General features: G+C 36.2%; 1 protein-coding gene across 6 annotated transcripts in view; it reads left to right on the top strand.

The window, feature by feature from the left end:
* The window catches only part of LOC114898206 (complement factor H-like), a 118362-nt gene that overhangs the window by 11562 nt on the left and 83505 nt on the right, over nucleotides 1-23295 (top strand). For 5 of the 6 annotated variants that reach the window (XR_003794299.1, XR_003794301.1, XR_003794300.1 and 2 more), the window contains exons 4-9: nucleotides 623-699; nucleotides 2231-2422; nucleotides 4659-4829; nucleotides 10440-10613; nucleotides 14085-14267; nucleotides 14707-14883. Coding sequence is in view for 3 of the 6 variants with exons in the window: in XM_029227346.1 (XP_029083179.1) it covers nucleotides 623-699; nucleotides 2231-2422; nucleotides 4659-4829; nucleotides 10440-10613; nucleotides 14085-14267; nucleotides 14707-14883 (974 nt within the window). In the remaining 3 variants the exon portion in view is untranslated. The remainder of the gene's footprint in view (nucleotides 1-622; nucleotides 700-2230; nucleotides 2423-4658; nucleotides 4830-10439; nucleotides 10614-14084; nucleotides 14268-14706; nucleotides 14884-23295) is intronic. The other variant, XM_029227345.1, reaches the window with a different exon arrangement.

Below are 23295 nucleotides of genomic sequence, written 5' to 3'. Positions count from 1 at the left end.
TGCGTTAAAGTACAGCATCTTGGTTTTAAGATCAGACTTGATGAGTTACTATAATTCGACATTGAATGACTTCTATAAGCCAACTTGACTCAGTGACTGCACTCTGGAAAGCATCTCGGATCTCGGGGATGGAGACAGGGAGATGGAGACCAGTGCTGAAAATAAGCCACACTAAGACATTTTTGTTAGCACTATCCTTGATCATGTAAAAAGCCCAAAGCATCCAGAAAATATCACAATCATGGAGGGTAGGAGTATGGATAGAAATATGGAAAAAGAGTGGACGGGGGTGACATACAGTGACCTGTTGTTTACTGTCATGTTTTTATCTTCTGTTTTTGGTGATTGTTCGTGGAGCTTATTACATTGTTAAATGTACCTCATTAGTGAAAAAATAAATTAATGAAGGAATAAAGGTGCATTGTGCATGAAACAGTAATGAGTTTGTGTCATGAACCAAGGGTTATGATTATTCCAAGTCCATACACCTGAGGGTTTGAGGGCCTTTCTTAAGAAAGGAAGGAGGGAAGTATATGCTGTTAATTTTCCATGAAATGGTATCAAACTTAAAAGTGGGCATAAACATGCATTAGCTCACAACTCCGTTATTGTTGGTTTTCAGGTATCAGATGCTGGGCGAGATGAATTTCCGTGAATGTGAATCAAATGGATGGACCAATAATATTCCCATATGTGAAGGTAGATGTAAAACTGATTTACAAGTATATTAAAACATATACTTAAAATATTAGGATTTTTTGAAATGTCTTACATCAAATATTCATAAAGTCTATAATTAAATATTTCTTACTGAAATTATTTTTGTGGATTCTACTGTAGTACAGAGTGGATATCTAGTCCTTTTATTGCTACAGTATTATGTGTTTCAATAACCAAATATAAATACAGGCTCATCTGATCTAATGGTTAATGTATTACAGATTAGAAAAATCTATTTTTTTTTCCTTTTGGATTCTAACCACTAGAAATAACACAAATATCACATAAAAATGAAGCTGAGAATTTCAACTTTATTCATGAAGAGGCACTCCCCCAAATAACGACCCCAGTGCAGGGATCTCTGGTAGCGGCTGAAGTGGAGAACATGATTTAGCCACCTCCTCCCTCTTGCCTGGCAAGGGTAGTTTTCCTCTGGTCTTAGTTGTACTGAAAAGAGGCAGGAACTAAGGAAGACCTCTGTCCTTTCTTACTGATCCATAAAGCAAACAATGAGAATGAGAAAATGTACATCCTGTTCCCAAATTTTGAACTAGTAATTCCAGTCTCTAGTCATCATGAAAATAAGAGATCAATCAGAATTGTTTTTCAAAGTTCCATGGTGAGGAGTAAGGAGAGAGGGAGAAGAAGAGAGAAGGAAAGGGAGACAGAGAAAGAGAGAGAAAAACAAGGAGGAAGCGGAAGAGGGAGAAGGGGAGGGGGGAGGGGGAGGAGAAAAAACATGATGACTCAAAAATCCCATTGTCTGAAAAAGAGAGTGGATCTTTCATCTGCGGAAATGAGGGGAAGGACATCAGTGTTCTAAGGAACATCCACATTGGAATCACCTGGGGTGCTTCTTAGAAACTGAAGTTTTTGGTTAGTAAAGATGTATGGAATCAGTATCCCTGGGGTGGTAGGGCAGCCATAGAATTTCCATTTAACAAGTATCCTGGGTGATCATTGTAAAATAAAGATTGAATATCATAAGCTAAGGGATACTGGAAAATATTAAGGAAAATCAAAAAAGTGCTCAAGTTATTTTGATATGGAAAAAGGAAAATTAAAGACTATTTATTTATTGAAATAAACATAATCAGAAAGTTTGCTTTTACACCTTTTAGGGATACAGTTTTATATTATTGTGGGACTTAAATGGAAATTTTGTATTTAATTATCCCAAACTTTATATTTCTCAATTATTTAAGAAACACTTGTTTGCTACTACAAAATATATAAACTGTCATTCAAAAATTCAAAGTAGTAATTTTCTTTGTTCATTCTCATAGAAAAGAATCAGATAAACTTACAGTTTTCTTTTGTTTGTTTTTTTGGGGTCTTTTTACTTAGTAGAATTTATTTCTGGCTAACAGGTATATCAAATACATCTTTAAAAAATTTAATTTTCTCCAATCTTGCTATTCGTTATATATATATGTTATATTTCTATATACTCATTTTTCATAATAAAATTTTCCAATTCTGTTAGAAAAATTTATATTTATTTTTTCAGTTGTTAAGTGTTTACCAGTAACAGAACCAGAGAATGGGAAAATTTTCAGTGGTGCCCTGGACCCAGACCAAGTATATATTTTTGGACAAGCAATACAGTTTGAATGTAATTCAGGCTACATACTTGATGGACCTAAACAAATACATTGCTCAGCAGATGGTATTTGGAGTGAAGAAAAACCGAAATGTGTAGGTAAGATACACTTACTGTTTGATTATTTGAATGAGTTTAGTTTTTTTTCATGAAAATATGCCTTTCAAAACACTGTGCATCCTACAGAATCTGAAAAATACTAACTCACTAGCATTTATTCAGCACTTACTATTTCCCAGTAAGTGATCTAAGTTCTTTACACGCGTCATCTATTTTACCTTCCAAATGACTATGTGATTTATGTACTGTTTTCACCACTATTTTATAATTGAGGAAATCATGGTGCAAAGAAATTAAATCACATGTACAAAATTATCATGGCATATATGGTAGAGGTAAGATTTAAACGTAGGTTATCTGACACTAAAGTCCATGCTCTTAACTATAATTAAATTGTAATTGACTCTTATGACTAACATAAAATCTTAAGCATTTCTGCTACAAGTTTAATATTAAAACTCCAGAATAGGTCGTTTTTTTATTTGAAAAACTATCATTATTTATTTCTATTGATGTGTCATGATCACATTGTGTTTTTGAATAACACTTCTAGGAAGTGCCCCTGTTTTATACTTGCCCTGGGAGTTTAGCATAAATATTGCTGAACTGAATTGAATCCACTAAATAAATCTTTGTCTTTAAAAAAAAGTTCCATAGTTAGCTAGAAGTTAGCATTTCTTTACTTTTAATACTACTGACCTGTGCCTGATGGCCAATATGATGATTCTGGCTTTTGTAATAATATATTTTGGTCAATTTATTTAAAAGTACCATACTTCGTTTGACCAGTATTTCTTTGGCAGAGATTTCTGCCATATTTGTTTTTTAACATTATCTAAAATCCCCAAATTATTTACACTTTCTTAGTCTAGTCTGTCCTACAGTGAGATGAAGAGAGAAGCGTCCCGCTTCCCAGGAAGTCTTTTTTACAAAACTAGGTCTTCGAGTTAATAATGGCAAACATATCTATATTCAGTGTAGCAATTACTGTATACTCTAGAGGTTCATGGATGGGACTTATTTCTTGCGACTAAATTTCTGTGGTTAGTTAAACCTTTCTGGAATGACTGATGCAGAAGATAAGTCTTAAAGGAAGAATGAGAATCTTTCAGATGAAGTTGAGGAGGGCAAAAGCAAACCAGTCAGAAGAAGTTAGTGGAGAGGAAGGGACAATGGCCTTGAGGCCTCTTTGAGCATGAAGCTCCCCTATTCCCACTGTTCTCAGGGACCTTAACTTAGGATGCAGGCAGGGAAGAAGTTAGTGATGGAGTGAAGATTGGCAGTCCAAGGTTCTGCGGGGCTACATACACCATGCTGAAGAATTAGGCTTTTATACAGACTGAATTGGGAATCAATGAAGCATTTTAAATGGAACAATAAAGTGACAAGAAGAAAAGATCATTAAGTTACAAACAGGAAAAAAAGATTAAGATGAAGGGAGAATAAGATCTGGGAAATTAGTCACTGTTGCTGGAGTCCCAGAGAAAAATTTTGGAGTGACGATAGTGTGAAAGATGATGGCCAGCTCTTTATTTTTTTTTTTTGGACGGAAAACTTGGATGGATAGCAAAACCACACAAGCTGATCAGTTGCTTTCTGGAGATGTAATAACAATGAGATATATTAATTTCTTTGACAAAGTGTTTTGTCAATAATTACTCTATTATCAATAACTAAAAAAGTATGTAATTTTTACAGGTCACTCAGTGAAAATACATATCACATTAAACCTATTTCTTTTTTTCTTTCTTTTTTTTTTTTTTTGCGGTACACGGGCCTCTCACTGCTGTGGTCTCTCCCATTGCGGAGCACAGGCTCCGGACACGCAGGCTCAGCGGCCATGGCTCACGGGCCCAGCCGCTCCGCGGCACGTGGGATCTTCCCGGACCAGGGCACGCACCCGTGTCCCCTGCATCGGAAGGCAGACTCTCAACCACTGCGTCACCAGGGAAGCCCTAAACCTATTTCTGTATTCAATATTATATATATACAGTTGATGAATGTTACTGGCCACTATTTATTTCAAGAGGACTAATTTATCCCCAAACTAAATAAATTAGCAACATGATTTAAATCAGAATTTTTACTTACTTCAAAAATGAATGTTAAGAACAACCGATAAATTATTCACCAAGCATTCAAGTCAAAACAGGACTTTTGTTTAGTTGTCTGATTTACCTAATGGAAACAAGAGTTGTATCTTTATATAATTATGTTTGGGACACAGTCCTTTAATATATAACAAACCTGTTGGAATTTAATCCCTTTTCTTTAGAAATTTCCTGCAAACAACCAACCATTTTAAATGGTTATCCTATACATCGGAAGGAAATTTATAAAGCAAATGAACGAGTTCAATATAAATGTGGAAGAGGTTTCGGATATGGGGAAAGAGGAGATGCCGTATGCACTGAATTTGGATGGACCCCAGTTCCTTCATGTAAAGGTAATGCTATGCTTCTCTTCTATATCTTTTGCTGTATATTTTTACCAGTTGTTTTAATTCATATACTCCTTATGGTTAAGCAGTTTATTTTTTCTCACAATGGAGTATTAATGTTTATAGGAATCAACTATTACAGAGACATAACATTTTATGTGTGCAAGGCCTGTTTTGAGATCAATTGGTGTGATTCTCTCACTCTGAAGATACACATAAACAGGACCAGAAAAGTTCAATAGCTCATTAAATCTTTGGTCTATGGTCACAAAGCAAATCTAGAGCAGAGCCAGGACTGTAACAGGTTTCCCAATCCCCAGGTATATATACCTCTCAAATAATTAGAGTCCTCTCATAAAGCCCAACATTTCACTTTAAAAAGTAAATTATATTAATACCAGATGAGGTAATCCTCCATGGATAATGGAATTAAGTAGAAGAAACTGGAGATTTCATTAAGCACAGGCTTCATATGAATCAACTGTGGTGATGGTGCTGAAAACAGCTCCTCTTTTAGGCTTTGTAAGGGAAGGATGTTACCCAGACTCAAAGAGTTCATTTCAACTGTGCTCTTTGCCCACCAGAAATTATGTCTGCTTTTTTGTTTTCTGCTTAGCCTACCTCATTTAGAAAGGGATAGTTTCAACTATCATGGCTTAGAAGAGAAAAATATATCAATAAATAGTTGAGGAATGTAAGAAGTCATAAGAAGAGCAGGCAGATACAGCTATAGCATGGTAATAACAGTGTTGAGTTATTTGCAAACACTTATGAAAAGGAAGGAGTTAGCTTTTGATGAGGGCTGCTTCACCGAGTAAAACAAGTAACGGTATTGTCACACATGACATCCGAGACAAGTGACTTCCTAAGAGGGTGACTTTTACAGGTATTGCCACACTGTGATCTTCACCTCTTAAGAGCCCTCTGAACTTTAAATCATGCTATTCGTAATAACATATATAAACCTTGCTTTGGCGATCCTCTTTTACAAAAACTAGAGATAGCTTTTGAGCTGATTTTATTCTTAAAAAAATTTAGTTGAGCCCACAAACAGCTCCTTGGAAAATACATCCTCCTGAATGACCTTCACTTTCAAGCATTGTTAAGAAAATATTTAGAAGGAAGTTAATGAACACAAGACAGTGATAACTGTTACCGAACCAAAACTTGGGTCTGCTCACCTGCACACAGTAAAGCTAATCTACTGACACCAGGTTGTGGTGAAGGGAAGTGCAGCATTTATTGTAAGGCACCAAGCAAAGAGTCCAGGGCAGCTAGTGCTCAAAAAGCCCAGCCTCCCCGATGGGTTTCAGCAAAGCATTTTTAAAGGCCGGGTGAGGGAGAGGTGTCTCAGGGTATGTGATCAGCTCCTGCTGATCAATCAGCAGAATAGCCGATCGTAACCAATCAGTCATCTGATTGGTTGATGGTGAGGTAACAGGGCAGTGTCACAGGGGTTAACATCGTCAGTCCTCAGGCTCCAGTAGGTCTGGGGACTACATGCTCATGGTCATCAAGTAGTTAACATCTTCCATTTGGTGGGGTTTTCAAATGTGTAAAACAACTCAGGAAATGTGCATCAGATACTATTATCTAGGAAGTTCAGAGAGGAACTACAGCAGAGGATATGGAGGAGGGGTCTGTCCCGGGAAGGCCCCACAGGGTCCTGCTCGGTTACACAACCATATGAGATCTGTGTGAGGCTGATGCTGTGTGGAGTCCAGCTGTTTATCTCCATGGCATTCGTGGCTCCTGAGCAAAGAAGGTGGATGCACAAGTTCTCTGGTGTCAAACTCTGCCATATATGCTACTTCCAGAGCCCCTCTTCTATCCATCCAATCACCAAAATAGATCTTATAAACCACTTATTTTATATCAGGACTCTTGTCCTGTATTGAGGATAAACATTAGAATAAAGTTTCAATGAATTCCAGGTTTCAGTGAATTCCAAGTAAAGCTTCAGGAATTCAATTTTACTTGGACATAAGACTCAGGATAGCATGACGTAGAAGTCATTGAATTATTCCTTTTTCTTGGTCACTTACCTACCTACTTAAAACTGTTCCTTAGAACAGATCCGTTTTAGTAGTGGGAAATCTCTGTTTTTCCCACAGTGTTACTACAATTTCTAGGCTTACTTCTCTTAAAACTAGACTCCTTTACACACACACATTAAAGAATCCACATTTATAAGACATTTTCCTTTTAAAAGTTCATTTTCCCAGTCACAAGTCGTAACTTAAAAATTCAAGACTGTATGCTTTAAGGTCCTGCTTTCTTTAGCGAGAGAGATACCAGGATTAGAATTGGTACTCTCTCTTTTACAAGATAATTTGCTAAAGATCAATATAAGTAAAGAGTGGTTCACCCCAAATTAGATAAGCATGCTCTGTCTCTTAAAGATGCTTCATTTTATTAAAATGCAGTTTACATTAACTAGATATAGAGAAGTCTTTTATTAAAAGAAACTCCACTCTCTTACCTCAGCTAATGACACAAATACCTCTCCCTATTTTCATGGTACGTTGGAAGGATCTACCTGCTGATAATGATAAATTCCAGATCTACATATCTTATTTTGTAGAACTCTATAAGAAATTTGGAATTAAGTCATAAAAGTAAATTTAAATAAAATAGTCTAGGATAAAACACTTAAATTGTCTTCTATCTGGTCTATGATTTGTACATGTCAGGGGTTTTATTTGAGGGTGATTTGTCAAAACTTTAGTCTCTGTATCCAATAAGGGATAGTCTCTGACAACAAGTCACTCACAGGAATAAATAAAAGTACCAAGACCTGTTAAATAAAAGCCACCTTTGATGCAAATCTCTCTGTTCCCTGTACAGACTGGATTTTTTATGATTCTCAACAGAGTGTTAACCTTGAATTAATTATTCTTATTTCAAATGCTTAATGGTTGCTTCTAAAAGTAGAAAAAATTTGGCCTTACATATTCAGACAGTCTCAAATATTATTATTATTATTATTTTAATAGAAGCACCTACCTAGGCTAACTTCTCTTAAACATTGCCCTGGCAATGTTTTAATAACATTATTTATTTTAATGGAGATCATGATTATTTTAATGGAGATCCCTAGAAGTTCTTCTACTCTTAAATAATTTAACAGAATCTCCCAATATTATTTAGTAGGTATCTTAGTGAAACACGTTTATTTATATATTGTGACTTTTGAGTTCAAACTTTGGTACTAAGTTCAGCTGTAGCATGAAGTAAAAACTAAGACATGGGGCTTCCCTGGTGGCGCAGTGGTTGAGAGTCCGCCTGCCGATGCAGGGGACACAGGTTCGTGCCCCGGTCCGGGAGGATCCCACATGCCGCGGAGCGGCTGGGCCCGTGAGCCATGGCCGCTGAGCCTGCGCGTCCGGAGCCTGTGCTCCGCAACGGGAGAGGCCACAACAGCGAGAGGCCCGCGTACCGCAAAAAAAAGAAAACAAACAAAACTAAGACATGTAAACTGGACTTCAATGTGTATATGAAAATATGATAGATATAGCAGAATGAAGTGAAAGAGAAAAAACAGAAAAGAATAAATGAACACATTTAAGGTTCATTTGAAGTTAGTGTTAATTAGTGAAGACCTATTTCACATAAAACTTGTGTTTAGGTGATCACATGTAATTTCTATTATTTCTAATATAATCGTTGCTAATAAATATATTATCATGTTAGCAACAGAGGCATACTGAAGCTTATCTGGCAGAATGGAATATAAAGTTAAGACCAGTTAGGAGACTACTGTACTACCTCTAAAAGCTGACCATACACAGTGGAGGTGTCTTATGAAAGGGAGGAGATATATAAGCAATATATACCAACTTTATATATACCAATATAAGCAGTAATACCAACTTTATAGAACATGGTGTTTGACTGAATTTTGAAGTGATGTGGAGGAAGGAATATAGGGGTAAATTTCCAGGTTCTTGTGTCACAAATTCCAATGTTATATACAGGAAGAAAAGCATATACTGAAAGAAGGATGATGATTTAGTTTGATATATGATAAGCTGAGTATGCTTTTGAGTTTTACACATGGACCTGTCCAATGTGAGCTGCAACTGGATATATGGACTGAAGAATTTATTAGCATAACAGGGAAGCTTTTTGTCATGGACAAGTCTTGAATTACACAGAGAATATGATGAGGAAAACAACAAAATCAAGGACAAATAATCATGTAGATCCAAGTACAAGGCATCTCTCTTCATTCATACAACACTTACAGGATCTTCAGGGAAGATGTTTCTGGCGTGGTGATAAGCATCGCTATGAAGATTTAGAGGAGAATCGTTCAAGACACAAGGAGCAGAAAGTGCAAATGATAGGCATAAGCTTGGCATGTGTGAAAACCAGACCAAAGGCTAGTGTGGTGGTAGCACAGAAAATAAGTAGGGAAGTGGTAGGGGATGCGATTGGAAAAGTAGGCTGGGCCTAAGAATTAAGTGGAGTGGTGGAAGAGGAGTAACTATAAGTAAACTAAACAAAATTAAATCGTGTTGTTCAGACAAAGGTTAGGAGAAGTAGGACATAAAAAGGTAATGCACTGGAGAACTTCAAGAAGTCGGTGATCAGCGGTGTCAAATATTACAGAGTTTAGCTAATAATATACACCAGACACTGTAATATGTGGAATACAAAGATTTTTGAATTTGGAAATTGGAGGATATTGGTGACTTCTGTCAGAGCAATGTCAGCACAATGGTGGTGTGAGAAGCCAGATGGAAACAGGTTGAAGAATAAATGGGAGGAGGAATAGAATACCTTAGTGTAGTGTAAGTGTCTGCGACATTAAACTTTTGATTGCCAAAGCATACATTTTTTTTTTTTTTTTTGCGGTACGCGGGCCTCTCACTGTTGTGGCCTCTCCCGTTGCGGAGCACAGGCTCCGGACGCGCAGGCTCAGCGGCCATGGCTCACGGGCCCAGCCGCTCCGCGGCATGTGGGATCTTCCCGGACCCGGGCACGAACACGCGTCCCCTGCATCGGCAGGCGGACTCTCAACCACTGCGCCACCAGGGAAGTCCTCTATGTTCTTCCTTTAATCACTGCAGCTGTGGGGAAGAGAATATAAAAATTCACACAATGACTGTTACAGTCACAATGACTGTTCCTCCCTAAAGGAAAACATATTACTTCCATATTCATTTCGTTGTCCTATGCAAGCCATGTGTTTATGTCTACTTCAAAGGGGCTGGGGTATACTATCCAACCAAGCGTCTGGAGGGAGGAGACTCAGAATATTTGTAAATAGTACTTGTGAGAATGACAGAAGCTGAGGAACTTGCAGAAAGTGGAAAGAATAGCTGAAGTGATAGACCAAGAATTCATTGCCAGGTATGGAATATCATGAAGCATGTGTTGGCTTTGGAGAAAGAGGATTCAAGAATCCAGGGGGCACAAATACATTAGATGAGAAATACAATGGAGGGAAATACGAGTGATACAGCAGGAAGGGTATGAGGCTGTGCTCATTTTAGTGACATTTTGTGCTGTACTAAGAACAAATAACATCCACTTTTATATTTTTATATGCTTGATTATTTTTAATGGATAGTTATTTCTATATTGTACACATACCTTTTTTCTTTTCAGAAATAACATGTGATCCTCCTTATATTCCAAATGGTATTTACACACCTCAATTAGCCAAATATAGAGGTGAATATGAAATCACTTATGAGTGTAAAAGTGGCTTTGCTCCTGTGATCCAGGGAAATGTAGCAACGTGCACCAGCCAGGGCTGGTCACCTGCTCCAAGATGTTCCTGTAAGTTTCACTCATATCTTGACCTACTTCTTAATTCTGAAGTTTCTTTCTCTTAAACACACAAAAATGGGGACAGAATAAATCCAAGTATTTGCCCTACTGTGTATGCAAAGTAGAGGTTTTAGAGGCATTCTTCGCTTTTCAAAGTAGACAGTTCTAAGGAGGAATAAAAACATTTTTGTAAACTAAAAACTCTTTAAATTTTTTGCTACTCAAAGTTAAATATATGTCTGTGTGTATGAATATATAATTCTCGAATATAATTCTAATATCTGAACTAAAACATTGAGTAAGACTTACATCACCTAACACCTAGTATATTAGTTATCTAGTGCTGTGTAAAAATATTCTCCCAAAACATATGGGCTTAAAACACACCTTTATATTCTTAGAGCTCCTATGGGTCAGGAATTAGGAAGTGGCTTAGTTGGCTAGCTCTGAATCACACTTCTTGGCTTGCAGTCGGGGTGCTGGCCTGGGCTGCAAATCACCTGATGGCTCATTTGCTTCCTAGGCTCTCTCACCTGGCTTTGGGCGGGAAGCCTCAATACCTTACCACATGGGCATCTCCGCAGATTGCTTGAGAGGAAGCTATCTTTCTCCAGAGCTAGTGATCCCAGAGAGGGCAGGAAGTTTCCATACCATTTATGACCTGGTCACACACTGTCACCGTCACTTCAGCCATATGTATTCTTTAGAAGTGAGTGACTAAGTCCAGCACATTCAAGTGTGGGGAGTTAGGCTCTAATTTTGGGAGGGAGGAATGTACAAGACATTGTGGAATTTTCTAAAACTATCACATTTAGAAAAATGTCACTCAACTGAACAGAGTATTTTATTTCTAGGGATGCTTCCTTTACCTTTTTTCAAGTGTTTTCTGTCTCTACAATCATATTCTTTTTCTTTATACATCACAGTTTATTGTAAAGATGCACTACAGTTAAACTCGATCTTGCATGAAAGAAAAATGTAATGATACAAATAATAGATCAGTGACCTCAATGTTAATTCCAGGCATAAGTCCAAAATGATTTTTCAAAGTATGAGTCCCTTAAAAAGGAAGCTATTATCAGTATGAAACAGATTTCAATGTGCATAAGAAATATAAGAGAAATATTTAATCATGTTAAAGTTTGGTTTATGAATATGGCAGATGAGCCTGACTGTACCTCAACGAGTTTATCCCACATGGGAACTTCCGAAGTTCTTGCAGACAGGATGGGGAAATTGACCAATTAGATGGTTTATCAGATATTCATAATTTCATTAAATAAACCTATCTTATTATCAGATTCAGGACTGTGTTCTCAGGCCTGCTCCATTCCTCTAGTTTAATGGTGTAGAGGAGATGCAGTACAAATTCACCGCTGGAATGATACAGGGGTGCTGAAAGAGAATCTGCATTAGGACAGATTCATCACTCAGAAAGACTCCCATGTGTGAGATTGGATCTAATAACATGAAATTGAACAGTGATAACTGTAAGATCCTGGGTTTGGGCCATAGGAGTCAGCTGCACAAGTACAGAAAGACTAGAAACACTTTTAAAAATTAGTGAATATTTTAATCAGTTTTGAGATCAGTCTGAGCCAACACTGTGATGGCACAGCCAAAGCTGCTCATGAGACCAGAGCTCGTGTTGGTAGAAGTGTTAGAGGGTAGTGAGGCTGTTGTAAGTCCTGCCAATGTTAGTGCTGATCTGAGCACAGTGGAATAGTACACGTGCTTCAGGAAATGATCTGGTTAGAGAGATACAAACGCATTCACATGTGACCGAATGAAAGACAAGAATAGGAACAGGGCTCGGGCCAGTGATAGTAATAATACTTACTTTCAATTATGCCCTCTGTGTGTACCTTTTGGAAACGAATCTCAATGGATTATTTAACTGTATTCATATTGTATGAAGAAACATAATGAAGTGGATAAACATACTAGTTCTGAAATCAGATCATCAGGATTCAAATCTCTGCTCTACAATTTAATGGCAAAGTTAATTGAGTTCTTTAAGATTTGGTTCTTGCAAATACAAAGACCCAAGCTTGCCCAACGTAGAATTATTGTTAAATATACATATCTTGACATAACATGATGGAATTTGTAAAATCCATGGAGGAGAAAATCTTCTAAATCTCCAAAAAGTAGTGTGAAAAAAACTAGTATGTTACTTAAAAAGAATGAGAGTAAATAAGCATTTCAATCTTAAAAGAGTGGGAAGCTTCACAAAAGTGGGGGAAATCTATCAATGATGAGAGATACAGACTATAGGACAAGAATCTATACCAAGAGAAGGTATCATTCACAAGTCTTTGTTAAAGAAAGACATTAGGATATGCAGAGATTCAAAGTTTATAATTCACATGGCAAGTCTGTAAAAACAGCTTGAAAGATTTCTGTAATCATACAAAAAAGAAAACGGATCATTGATCTTAAGGAAGATATAAATGGTAATGAATATTGTGTGTGCATGTTGTACATTTCTTTAATGTGTTGCATATGTGTTCTTTTAATATCATATTTCATGATGTAAAATAAATACTAGTGTAGTATTAAAAGTATTAGATTATTTCCAAACCATCCGATAAAAAGGGTAAATTTTTCTGAAAAATATTATATATAAAATTGTTATAAACAACATAACACTTAAGAATACATGTGAAAATCACTCAATATATAAGAATAACAATAAATGTAATTATATTATACCTCATTTAAAATATTTATAAGAAACAGTGAAAAAAACATCATTCTCCAATTAAAGTTAGAAATAAGCATTCAAGTGTTTCCCTTAATCGTAACCATTTGGATATTAAGAATTATTCATTCATTGTTCATTTCTCTGATTAGATAAAGAAGGGAAAATATACCTTAATATCTAGTTTGAGAGTTAAGTAAGAATGTTTTTTTTCTGTGTAATGTGATCAATGGATCAATGGATCAACTGTTGTGCTTCTCTACACTTATCACACATTTCCAATAAATAGAAAAGTAAACTAATGAGTGTTAATCTAAAAACAAAAACTTTTCCTACATTGACTTGGTCTGAGAATAAAAGCCAGGATCCTGATTTTTTGATGAGAATGAAAGAGAAAGGAAAAGAAGACAGATGAGCTGCATGATAAAATTTGTACTTTCATTTCTCGATTAAGATGCTAATTTAGTCAACCAAGGCTAGGACTTATGTACTTAAGGATAATTAAATCACTAGCTCTGTATAGTTTTCTACCAAGAGAGCTCACATACAAATTTTATGTAATGACCCACAAGACATAATTTGATCTTCGTTAGCAAGGACCTCCTTACATACCTCAGTCATCTGAGTTTTCTATAACTTTTCTTTTCCTAGAAACTCTAATGCAATGAGGGTAATTAAGCTAATAGGAATATAATTCATAGATGAAACATCTGATCTCTAACTTGATTGCTTACTAAGGTAAAACATTCATACCGTTTTTTTTTTTTTATTCCAAGTGAAACCTTGCGATTTTCCAGTAATAAAACATGGAAGGTTAATTTATGCATATAGAGAATACTTTCCAGCACGCTTACATCAACAGTTCCCCTATGACTGTGATCACTATTTTGTGCCACAAAATCGCCAGCCTTACCTTACATGCACACAAAACGGATGGTCTCCAGAAGTACCGTGCCTCAGTAAGTAAACCTCTTAATTTTATGTGTATAAATCTTCCAAAGAGTGGAGAAACAATAGCACATAAGTGAGTACAATTAAGTCTTACACAACAAAAATAAGGCCAAGGGTCAAGTTCTGTGAGCAAAAAGACCCAAATAAGCCTTCTTTTTATGAGGAGCTTTCCATGGAAATCGCATGAGAAATATACAGACTTTATAAGAATATTTGTATCATTTACACATATTGTAATTATAAAAACTAAAGATAAATAACATGGTATATTGATTTTTTTTTCTTTTTTAACAAACACGTGGTAGTAGCTTTCATTTTCATTAAGTTATTTGTTCTTTTTGAATACTAATGCATTGTCAGGTAAATACCATAAAGTTAATTTTTAATGTGCTATTTTACCAAATATATGTTATTTTTTTTCTTTTCTCTTGTCTTTATGATCCTTAGGACAATGTATTTTCAATTACTTGGAAAATGGACGTGGCCCATATTACGAAAAAAAACTGTTACAAGGTGAAACTGTAAGAGTTCACTGCTATGATGGCTACAGTCTTCAGAATAACCAGAACACAATGACCTGTACAGAGAATGGCTGGTCTCCTCTTCCCATATGCATCCGTGTCAGTGAGTAAACTGGTCCAAGATCCCAGTATATTTATAATTTTCTAAGACTCAGCTATATTATCCACTGCAAAATGTTTTTATCAACTTTTTCTTGTTTTGCCAAAGGACTTATTTAGTTTTATTTTTTACAAGTGTGTGTGAGTGTATGTACAGACTTCTTGATAAGTCTATAACAAAATAAATGTGCCTATTGATGGACATTAGTCAAGAATACAGGGGAAAAAGAAAAACACAAAGAAGAAACCTATAATAACAGAGAGATGTCAGCAAGATGGCCGAATAGGAGTTTTACTGTCTCTCCTGATACAAACTTTGACAATCATGAATCGATAAGAATATCTTTGTGGGATTCTAGGAGTCTAGCAGAGAAATGATAGCACACTGTTGGAGCACAGAGATTCAAGACTGAATGCATCAAAGATGGTTAGAGGAACAGTTTCACTTTACCTGCGTCACCTCTTCCCTAAAGTAGCACAGCTTAGTGCCCAGAGAGACCCCCTCAGCACAGGATTTCACCTGTGGGGGAAAATAAGAGCATGTGAGTAAGGGCCAACTTCCTCAACTTGCAATACTGATCAAAAGGCCCACTTCTCTTTTACCCTGTCCGGAATACTGGGGTAATCTGCATGACTGAGGGGTGGGGAGAGGCCAGGAGTACAGCATCCAGGGCTAGAATTCATCAAGAGACAAGGATCCTACTGACCATTTTGTAGACACCACCAGCTGGCTGAGGTAGAGGTGAAGAAGTTCAAGAAGATGACAGAGGTCCTGGGGCCCAGCATCATCAGGGACCTCGCTGTGGCAGGACTGGAGATGCAGGTAAAACTGCTCCAGAGCCTGGGCCTAAAATCAACCCTCATCACCGATGGCTCCACTCCAATCAACCTCTTCTTCAACAAAGCTTTGGGTCTGCTGGGGCTCAGGTCTGAGTCCCAGCCCCCAGCCAAGAAGGCAGCCTAGGGGCCCAGAGCCCAAGAGGGCTTGCTTCTCCCCTCCACTGCTGGCTCTCTAACTCTTAGAAGCAACATGTCATGCCTTAGCCCCCTACTGCACTGACAAATAAAGTTGACACTTCTGGGCATTTAAAAAAAAAGGAAGCCCACCCTCTAACCATTGCAGACACCTAGTTTGTGAATCCTTCTCACCCATGGGCACCCTCAACACATCCACATCCCCCTGCCCCATGGCCAGCTCCCTGTGTATGTCCCCAAGGTGGCGATGCAAACTTTTGCAGATGACTAGTGAGACATCTAGAAGCCAGCCTGACCCTGTGGGATTGTGAGAAAATACACAAACATGAGCATTTGTCATTGCCCCAGGGAAAGCAACCAGGAAGCTGTCAGCACACAGACTGGCTTTGCCAGATAGAGGGAAGCATACAATCTTCAAAATTCTCTCCCACAAGGGATCAAGATGTGTGGAACTGGTGTGTCCTTAAAAAAGGTCTGGAAAAGCCTGTAGCAGTGTGACAGAATGTATTTTCCTCCCCGGTCAGTCTGTAAAGACTGGAGGAAGCAATTGCTTCTTTAAGTGTGAAGACAGCAACAGGTGACTTCAAGAAACAAAAAAATCAAAGGACTACAATACAAACAAAGGAGCATATTAGTTTTCTGTTAACTGACCTCAAATAATGGATATGTACAATTTATCTGATAGATGCTTCAATATAGTTACTTTAAAGAACTTCACTGAGATGCAAGAAAACACAGGCAATTCAAAGAAGTCAGATAAACAATAATTGAACAAAACAAGAAGTTTAACAGTGAGATAGAAAACATAGAAAAACAAAACAGTAATTCTGAAAGTAAAGAATACAATGAATGAAGTGATAAATACAATGGAGAGCATCAACCATAAACTATCAAGCAGAAAAAAAAACTCATTTGAAAGTATCCTGTCAGAGTGAAGAAAGCCTACAGGAATGATTGGAGACCATCAAGAGAAACATTGTAGAGATTATGGGTGTCCCAGGAGAAGAATGGGAGAAAGAGCAGAATGTTTATTTAAAGAAATAATGGCTGGGAAGACATGGACATTCAAGATCATGCATTTCATAAGTCCCCAAACAGATTCAAACAAGAGATATTCTATATACAAGACACATTGTAAAAAACTGTCTAAAATCAAAGGCAAAGAGAATTTTTGAAGCTGAGAGAAAAACCTCCACAAACAAAAGGGATTCCCCATAAAGATATAAGCAGGTAAATAAAACTGCAGAAACACTGCACACCAGGAGAGAGAAGGATGAAATATTCAAATTACTGAAAGAAAAAAACCTGCAACTGAAGAATTATTTGCCTGGAAAAGCAGTCTTGTAGCAATGAACGGGATATAAAGGCTTTCCCAGACGAATAAAAACTGAAGGAATTCATTAGTACTAGATCTGTCTTACAAGAAATGCTGAAAGGAGTTCTTCAAGCTGAAAGAAAAGGATGTTAATTACTAATGTGAAACCATGAAAATATACAACACATACAAAATAATGTAAATTGTGATATCAAAAACAAAATAGGTGGGGAGGAAAGTGAAAGGGTAAAGTGTGTATGCAATCAAAGTGAATTTGTTATCAGTTACAAATAGACTGTTAAACCTGTAAGATATTTTGTGTAAGCCTTGTGGTAACCACAAAACAAAACCTATTTTAGATACATAAAAGATAAAGGAATCAAAGTGTACCACTACAGAAAATCATGAATTCTCATGAATTCTCTAAGAAAGGGTGCAAGAGAAACACCAAGGAACAATATTTACTATATAGTGGCCAGAAAACAGTTAATGAGATTGTATTAGTAAGTCCTTACCTATCAATAATAACATTAAAAGTAAATGCATTCTATTCTCCAATCAAAAGGCATAGAGAGTGCATTAAAAAAAAAAGAAAAGGGGAGAACAAACAGAAGATCCAACTATAAACTACCTAGAGGTAAAACTAAACTGAAACTCACTTCAGCATTTAGGACACCCAAAGGCTAAAGTGAATGAAAAGACAATATTCCATGCAAATGGGCATCAAAAAAGAGCAGGGATAGCAATACTTATTTCAGAAAAATAGACTTTTAGTCACAACTGTGAACAAGAGACAAGAAGGGATCAAATCAAGAGGATTTAACAACTGTAAATATATATGTATCCAGCATGGGAGCACCTAAGTACATTAAGCAAATTCTAACAGATCTAAACAGAGAAATAGCAGTATAATAATAGTAGGGGAGTTCAATACTCTACTTTCAAAAATGGGTAGGTCGTTCACCCAGAAAATCAATAAAGAGCAATTCGACTGGAACCAAACTTAAACAAATGTACCTAACAGACATATCAGAACATTCCATTCAACAGCAGAATATATATTCATCCTATGCATACACAGAACATTCTCCAGGAGAGATAACATGCTAGGTCACAAAACAAGCCTTAAAAACCTTAAGATGATTGAAAGTATACCAAACATTTTTTGGACCACAATTGTATGAAACTAAACAATCAGTAACAGGAAGAAAAGTAGAAAGCTGACAGTATGTGGAAACAAAACATTTCTCAACAATGGGTCAAAATAGATATCAGGGAGAAATAAAAATATATTCTAAAGGAAATGAAAATTTAAGCACAACAAAAGCAGTCCTATGAGGAGAATTTATAGTGATAAAATCATACATTAAGAAAAAAGGAAGATCTGCAAAAAACAAGCCAATTTTATACTCAAAGAAAAAGAACAAACTAAGCCTGAAGTTAGCAGAAAGAAGGAAATAACAAAGATCAGAACAGAAATATATGAAATAGAGGTCAGAAAATACAACAGAAAAGATCACAACATACCTGCTTTTGCAAAAATATAAACAAAATGAACAAACCTAAAGCTATATTAAGAAAAAAAAAGAGATAAAACTCATATAAGTTAAATCAGAAATGAAAGATGAGACATTACAATTGATGCCACAGCAATGCCAAGGATCATAAAAGACAACTATGAACTATCATATGCCAACAAATTGGATAACCTAGAAGAAATGGATAAATTCCTAGAAACTTATAATTCAACAATGCTAACTCATTTAACAATAGAAAATCTGAACAGAATAAAATTAGAAATAAAATTGAATCAGAAATTTAAAATCTCCCAATGAAGTAAAGCTCAGGACCAGATGATCTTATTGGTAAATTACACCAAGGATTTAAAGAATAAATGCCAATCCTTCTCAAACCATTCAACAAAACCCAATGGCATATTTTACATAAGTAAAATAAATAATCCTAAAATTCATATGGAAACACAAAATACCCCCTTTTCTTGAGAAAGAACAACAAAGCTGGAGGCATTACACTTCCTGATTTCAAACTATAGTTTGAGAGCAATAGTAATCAAAATAGTATGATTCTGGCATAAATAATAGACACATAGCCAATGGAATAGAATTGAAACCCAGAAATAAGCCCGTGTGTCACCTAATATTTAACAAGGCAATCAAAAATACGCAATGGAGGGCTTCCCTGGTGGCGCAGTGGTTGAGAGTCCGCCTGCCGATGCAGGGGACACGGGTTCGTGCCCCGGTCTGGGAAGATCCCACATGCCGCGGAGTGGCTGGGCCCGTGAGCCATGGCTGCTGAGCCTGCGCTCCGCAGCGGGAGAGGCCGCAATAGTGAGAGGCCCGCGTACCGCAAAAAAAAAAAAAAAAAAACGCAATGGGGAAATGATGGTGTCTTTAGTAAATGGTGCTGGGAAAACTGGATATGTACAAATAAGAATGAAATTGGACCCCTATATGAAAACACCAACAAAAATTAACTCTAAGTGAATTAGAGACTTAAATATAAGACCTGAAACCATAAATGTCATAAAAGAAAACTTGGGGAACTAGTTTCTTGACATTGGTTTGGGCAATGATATTTTTGATATGTCACCAAAAGCACAAGTAACAAAAACAAAATTTAAGTGGGACTGTATTAAACTAAAAGTTCTGTTCAGCAAATCAACAAATGAAAAGGTAAACTATGGAATTGAAAACCATATATCTAATAAGAGGATAATATTTTAAAAAAAGGACTTTTACAACTCAATAGCAGAAAAATCAAATAATCTGATTTAAAAATGAACAAAGGATCTGAGTGGACATTTTTCTGAAGAATACACGCAAATGGCCAACAAATACATGAGTAGATAGTAAAACAACTACTAATCTTCAGGGAAATACAAATCAAAACCACAATGAGTTATTACCTCACACCTTTTAGAATGTCTTTTATCAAAAAATATAAGTGTTGGGCTTCCCTGGTGGCGCAGTGGTTGAGAGTCCACCTGCTGATGCAGGGGACGCGGGTTCGTGCCCCGGTCCGGGAAGATCCCACATGCCGTGGAGCGGCTGGGCCTGTAAGCCATGGCCACTGAGCCTGCGTGTCCGGAGCCTGTGCTCCGCAACAGGAGAGGCTACAACACTGAGAGGGCTGCATACCACAAAAAAAAAAAAAAAAAAAAGTATATATAAGTGTTGGCAAGGATGTGGAGAAAAGGGAATCCTTGTACACTTCGGTTGGAGTTTAATTTGTTACAACTCTATGGAAATCAGTGTGGAATTTCCTCAAAAAAATTAATAGAACTTTCATATGACCCAGCAATCTCATTCCTAGGTATGTATCCAACAGAAATAAAATCAATATCTCAAAGACATATCTGCAGTCCCATGTTCATTTTAGCATTATTCACAGTATCCAAGCTTTAGAAACAACTTAGGGGTCAGCAAATAAATAAATAAATAAAAGAATAAATAAAGATGTGATCTATATATGTAAAATGGAATATTACTCAGCCACAAGAAAGAAAAGAAGTCCTGCCATTTGATACAACATGGACGAACATAGAGGACATTATGCTAAGTGAAATAAGAAAGAAAGAAAGAAGGAAGGAAGGAAGGGGGGAAAGAGAGAGAGAGAAAGAAAGGGAAAGAAAAGATTGAATTCATAGAAACAAAGAGAAGGAAGGAAGGAAGAAAAGGAAGGGAGAAGGAAGGAAGGAAGAAAAGAAGGGAGAAGGAAGGAAGGAAGGAAGGAAGAAAAGGAAGGGGGGAGGGAGGGAGGGAGGGAGGGAAGGGAGGGAGGGAGGAAGGAAGGAAGGAAGGAAGGAAGGAAGGAAGGAAGGAGAGAAGGAGAGAAGAAAAGAAAAAGGGTGGAATGGTAGTTACAAGGACATGAAGGTGAGGGAAATGGGGAGATGCTGGTCCAAAGGTGTAAGGTTTCATTTATAATATGAATAATTCTGGGGATGTACAGCTTGGTGATATAGTTAATAATACTATATTGTATGCTTGAAATTTGCTAAGAGAGTAGATTTACAGCATTCCAAGCACACATACAAAGAAAAGGTAATATGTGAGGTGATGGATGTGTTAATTAACCCTATTGTGATAAATGTATATGTATATCAAAACATCTCATTGTATACATTATACATATAAAGTTTTAATTGTTAACTATACATCAATTAAGCTAGGGGGATACCTACAACATACACAAAAGATAAAAAGAAAGTAAAAAATTACAAAACAATCAAATAACAATGAAAGGTAGAAAGACATTGAAAAAGCAATTGCAGAGTAAGCTAGTTAACAAAATATCAATAGTAAGTGCTCACTTATAATGATTAATTTAAATGTAAATGGACTACACTCACCTATCAAAAGGAATAGAACACCTGAATGGTTAAAAAAACAAGATTTAATAATTTGCTGTCTATAAAAGGCTTATTTTAGAATTAAAGACACAGATGGGCTAAACATGAACATATGGAAAATGATATTCATGCAAATAAAAGCCAAAAGACAGCAGGAAGGGCTGTCAGAAAAAGTTGACTTTTTGTCTAAACTGTTTCTTGCAACAAAGAAGGTTGTTATATAATAATAAAAGTGTCAAATCAACAGGAAAATGGATTATAAACATATAAACACCCACCATTAGAACTCCTAAATATATAAACCCAATATTCACAGGTCTGATTAGAAGAAATTGAGAGCAATACAATAATAGTAGGAGATTTTAATACTCCATTTTCAATATTGGATAGAATGTCCAGACAGAATTTTAATAAAGAAAAAGCAGATTTGAACAACACTGTAAACTAAATGAACCTAATAGATATGTACAAAACTTTCCACTTAACAACAGAAGAATACACATTCTTCCCAAGTCCACATGGAATAATCTCTGGAAGGATATGACCTGTTTGGTCACAAAACAAGTCCTGACAAATTTTAGAAGAGAGAAATCATGCCAAGTATCTTTTTTAACCACATTGAAATACAACAAGAATACAGTAACAGAAAAAAAGAAGAAAAGAGAAAATCTACAGATATGTGCAAACTAAACAACAAACTCTTGAACAACAGTTTGATCAGAGAGGAAATCATAAGGAATTTTTTAAAAATCTTAAGACAAATGAGAACAAAATAGGACATACCAACAATAACGAGATACTGCAAAAGCAGTACTGAGGGAAGTTTTTTATTATAAATGCGTACATTAAAACAAAAGAAAGATCTTATGTAAACAACCTAAATTTATACTTTAAAGCACTAGAAAAAGAACAAACTAAGACCAAAGTTAGAGAAAGGAGGAAATAATGAAGGTAAGAACAGAAATAAATCAAATGAACAATAAAAAAAAATCAACAAAATGAAAGATTGGATTTTTCAAAAAATAAACAAAATTGATAAAAGCTTAGCTAGACTAAAAAAGATAGACCACTCAAATTTAAGACAAGTAAAATCAGAAATGAAAGAGGAGACATTATACAGGATGACTCAAGAATAAAGATAATCATAGGGACTAATGAACAAAAATATGCCAACAAATTTTATAACCTGGAAGAAATGGACAAATTCTGAGATACATATAACCTACCAAAACTGAGTCAAGAAAAATATATATAAAGTCTAAAATGTCCAACAACAAATAAGGAGATTGAAGCAAGTCTCCACCCAAAAAAAAAAAACTCCCGAAAGAGAAAATAATGGGAACAGATGGCTTCATGGGTGAATTCTTTGAAGCATTTAATAAGAATTGGTAACAATCCTACTAAAAACTCCTTAAAAATCAAAGAAAATTTACATTCCCACCAACAGTGTTCCCTTTTCTCCACACCCTCTCCAGCATTTATTGTTTGTAGATTTTTTGATGATGGCCATCCTGACCGGTGTGAGATGATATCTCATTGTAGTTTTGATTTGCATTTCTCTAATGATTAATGATGTTGAGCATTCTTTCATGTGTTTGTTGGCAATCTGTATATCTTCTTTGGAGAAATGTCTATTTAGGTCTTCTGCCCATTTTTGGATTGGGTTATTTGTTTTTTTGTTATTGAGCTGCATGAGCTGCTTGTAAATTTTGGAGATTAATCCTTTGTCAGTTGCTTCATTTGCAAATATTTTC

Source organism: Monodon monoceros, unplaced genomic scaffold (assembly GCF_005190385.1).
Source record: "Monodon monoceros isolate NGI ecotype Baffin Bay Population unplaced genomic scaffold, NGI_Narwhal_1 Super_Scaffold_18, whole genome shotgun sequence".
NCBI lineage: Eukaryota > Metazoa > Chordata > Mammalia > Artiodactyla > Monodontidae > Monodon > Monodon monoceros.
Note: the sequence above shows the minus strand (reverse complement) of the source record. Positions and strands in the feature narration are given on the sequence as shown.